Source organism: Vicia villosa, linkage group LG3 (genome assembly GCF_029867415.1).
Source record: "Vicia villosa cultivar HV-30 ecotype Madison, WI linkage group LG3, Vvil1.0, whole genome shotgun sequence".
Classification (NCBI taxonomy): Eukaryota; Viridiplantae; Streptophyta; class Magnoliopsida; order Fabales; family Fabaceae; genus Vicia; species Vicia villosa.
Window position 1 is genome coordinate 6908804 of NC_081182.1, and position 4222 is coordinate 6913025.

A 4222-nucleotide genomic window follows, 5' to 3' on the forward strand; every position below is an offset into this window, starting at 1 on the left:
ACTAATATAGTCCATGTAACTTATTACTTAAGGTATCTTGTATCATCATTTCACAATCAATGACATATACTCATTGATGTTAGATATATAAGAGTAATGATACATATACTCAAAACCTTTAAGATTGTAAGTAGATGTTTGGTGTTTTGATCTCTTAATAATCCTAACTCATTAGTATATTGTTGTTAATGACACTAAGCCGGACTCACACTACAACATTTTCTAGGAATGCTTTCAAAGCATATAGGATCTTGAATCTTTTCTTGATAGTAATAGGTTGTATTATGGAATCTAAGCATCGACAATGAGACCAATCGGATGAACAAATTATGGCCCCAAATTATAGCAACTTGAATTGGTAGTGGAGTGATCATAAAGCTTACGAAATAGAAAGCAATGGTAAGCTTTGCGTGGATGATAAGGATTCTGAATATATCAGCATCACCTTATCCCTTGCCATGGAATCAAGTAGAAATGGTGACTGAGGTCGAGTTTTGTTATTAACTTTTTTTGGGTATTAATTAGAGAGATATTATAGTGTTTGTTTAATAAGAGTTTATAACTTATCTCAACAACTTTAAGTGATCTTAAAAGGTAAAAATATTGTTGTGGTGCAACATGACCAGAAGGGAAAACGGCTCAAAAGATTATAACTAAAGCACTTTTTGGGAGTTTTCTCATTTCTGTATGATTCATAAAGTTAAGGTGGAAGCATGCCAAAATAAAATATTAAATATTCAAAAAATAAAATTCACAAATTTATTATTATTTAATTTGTAAATTTTATAATGACAAAATTTTAAATTCTTTTGTACAATGACAATCTTTTAAGGAAAAAAATTACAAATCATCTAAATTATCATTTTTTTTTAATGAAAAAATAGTAAATTTTTAAATAGAATTTTTGAATTGAAAAATTGCAAATTCTCTCTACTATAAATTTAAATATTAAAAATTGTAAACTCTATCGACCAAAATTTTTTAACACGAAAATTGTAAATTCTCGCTAGACTATAATTTTTAAACAGAATTTGTTCCTTGATTAGAATTTGTCTCTGATATTATTTATTGAGAAAATAGAAAAAAAAAAAAATCTATGCACTCGTGAAAGCTTACTCACAAAAAAAAAATAAAAAAACAAAAAAAATCAAAAATAAAACTCACAAATTTACTATTCAACTTATAATATTTACCACAACAAAATTACAAACTTTCTCTTATAATTGTAATTTTTCAAGGAAAAATTACAAACTCTCTAAACTACAATTATATAATAAACTACAATTATATAATGTAAATTTTTTTAAAATCCTCTCAATTACAATTTTTGGATGAAAAACGGAAAAAAAATTTAACTACAATTTTTAAACGAAAAAATTGTAAATCCTCTCAACCATAATTTTTGATATTGAAAGATTGAATGCTACTAAACCTCATAGTTGTGTGTTACTTTCTAGTGATTAATATTATTTTGGAAGAAAAAAATTAAAAATTTCAATTGGTAACTGATAAGATTTAGAAAGATAAATTTTTAAACACTTAAAGATTAGAAAATATTTTAGTGAGATGGAGGAACACCTATTTTTCGTGCCTGCTTCTTCTATCAAGCCTTTGGACCTCTCACATTGGTCTTGGGGAGGCCAAAAACAATATGGAATATGAATAAAAGTAATATTTACAAAAATTTATTAATGTATAAATCAAAATTTCAATTTTTTTCTTTCTATTTCATTTTGGAGTGAGCAATTCAGTAACATGTAACATTTGCGTATAAAAAAAAAAAAAACATTCTTTGATTTTTTGGGTTAATTGATGGAACATGTTTCACCATACAAAAATAGAATATTTTCCATATTGAGATTAGAAGATCCTTTTTTATGTCCATCTCAAGGGTGGGGTGAAGAAGGAACTTATCATTAGATTCCATGAAGACATTCAGCATTTAAGTTATATAAGTGTCTCTTTCTGATAAATTATCACTTAAATAAGGATTGATGCATCTCGTTACACGTCTTTAATCTGAAGTGTCGGTAAATATGTTACAGAGGTAAAAATCAGGCCATCCATTGCTATATAAAGGGTAGCTAGCAATAACACTCTCCTCAAACCTTAGATATACTTTAATATGGCTTCGAGCTCGAATTGGACAGCAAAACAAAACAAAAGATTTGAGAACGCATTGGCAATGTTGGAGAAGGACACTCCAGATCGTTGGCAGAAGGTGGCTAGAGCTGTGGGAGGAAAGACAGTAGAAGAAGTGAAAAGACATTATGAGAAGCTTGTTGAAGATGTGAAGCTGATTGAGGAAGGTCATGTTCCACTGCCTAAGTACACAAATAATGGTTGCAATTACATGATGGATCAAGAAAAAAGGTTCTTAATTACTTCTTAATTAGTACTTCAATAATACTAATTGATTTTTTGTTGTTATTTATGGCTATAGTTTGATTTTTATTTATCATGCATGATGCAGGATGAAGGCTCTAAGTCTCCAGTAATGATTATGAAGGACTTGTTCAATAAAATATTACATTTGCCATATTTTGTTTCTCTCTGTGAAGTAACAGGGCCATGTATTTGTATTTCCTGTATTTCCCTATACAATTGTAAAAAAATAATGCATTTACTATATATGCAAAGATGAAGTTAACCAATAACATGTCAATTGGTAAATGATATATAAAACATTGGGTACACACTCGTTGGTTCTCACACATTTATCTTTCTCAAGTATAAATGATAGCGATTAACTTTACAATATCAATACTGTAGCCGTAAAATCAAGGTTGTTGAAATCTCGATTTAAAACTTAAATTTTATAAATTTCACATTTCTATGTCAGCATTTAGTATTAAATCGTAGGTAAAAAGCTTTTTATGTAAAATCGTATTCTGGAACGATTTTAAGTGATTTAAATCTTGCTGAAATCGGTAAAATCGTGTAAAATCATGTAAAATCGTTGGATTTTACTCTTTACCTGATTTTACTCTCTCTTTTTAAGTCAAAATTTATAAATTACATTTTAGATTTTGTCCCATAAAATTTTCTCTATAGATTTTTAATTTTATTCACATTCATATCTTAATTATAATATTAAAGAATCTTTAATATTTGCAAATGGATTTAATCAAGTCGAATATGAATGTTCTAATGAGCATGATGTTGTAGAAGGATTGAACTTTTGATTAAGTTAAAGAAGAAGATGAAAATATTTGTCTTTTTGAACTTGAAAAACTTATGAAACTATTGTGTTTTTTTATAATCTTTTGGATGTTACATTTCATGGTTTGATGGACAATTTATGTAGTATGATACAAGTTTGTGAATATTACATTTTATTATGATGATCTAGTATATTTTTGCTTTATAATTAATGCATTTATAATATTATACAAGTGTATATATATATATATATATATATATATATATATATATATATATATATATGTCGTATATATAAATTTTATATAATGTTAATATGAGGTAAACTCTATGATTTTACGTTTCGATTTTACCTAGGTAAAACGAGTCAAGGTAAAAACTCAATTCTGACAACCTTGCGTAAAATTTTATCGAGCTCGGGTATTCCATGAAATAATATGAAAGGCCAAACACACTGTAACACGGTGAACTGACTTTAAAGAAAAGTGCGGATAGCAAGAGTCGCCACCGACTTTTGTTTTATCCAATATATAGAAAGGCTAAAAGAACAGAAAAAGACCTTTTGAAAAGATTTTGAGTTCGGAGGGCAAGTTATACAAAGGGAAGGTGTAAGGCACCCTTTGTATCCATGGTTATCCATGGGCTCTTAATTGCTTAGCTCACTTTGTTTTCAAAATGTTTGAATTGTTTGAAAAGTAGGGTGTGAATAGAAAAGATTTGAATAAGAACTTTAGCTTGTAAATAAGCGTAGTCTTTTTGAATTTGATTTTGAAAAGAAGTGGGAAAATCTTTTGATTTGAGTTTGAATTTGAAATAAGAGCAAGCAATTAGTAGCAACTACCCTAAGTTTGAAAGATCGTTATTTTAGCTTTTCGGGCGAAAGGGACTATCCATATCATGAGATGGCAGGAAGTCTTTCAATTGGCTGTATCGGGTCATCGAGAATAATCATTCGCCATAAAACTGTCCCTACCATATATAGGTAGGTAGTCTTTAGGGAAGGATATAATAGTCATTAATCTTTTTTAGGCATCATGCGAGGATACCTTAGCAATTGGGA

At 28.4% G+C, this 4222-nt stretch overlaps 1 protein-coding gene across 1 annotated transcript; it reads left to right on the top strand.

Moving 5' to 3' along the window:
- The first annotated feature begins 2043 nt into the window (after positions 1 to 2043).
- LOC131654819 (protein RADIALIS-like 4) lies at positions 2044 to 2631 on the top strand. The gene is made up of 2 exons (XM_058924747.1): positions 2044 to 2373; positions 2474 to 2631. The coding sequence occupies exons 1-2, from the start codon at positions 2126 to 2128 to the stop codon at positions 2496 to 2498; spliced, it is 273 nt and encodes a 90-aa protein (XP_058780730.1). The 5' UTR covers positions 2044 to 2125; the 3' UTR covers positions 2499 to 2631.
- The last annotated feature ends 1591 nt before the right edge of the window (positions 2632 to 4222 follow it).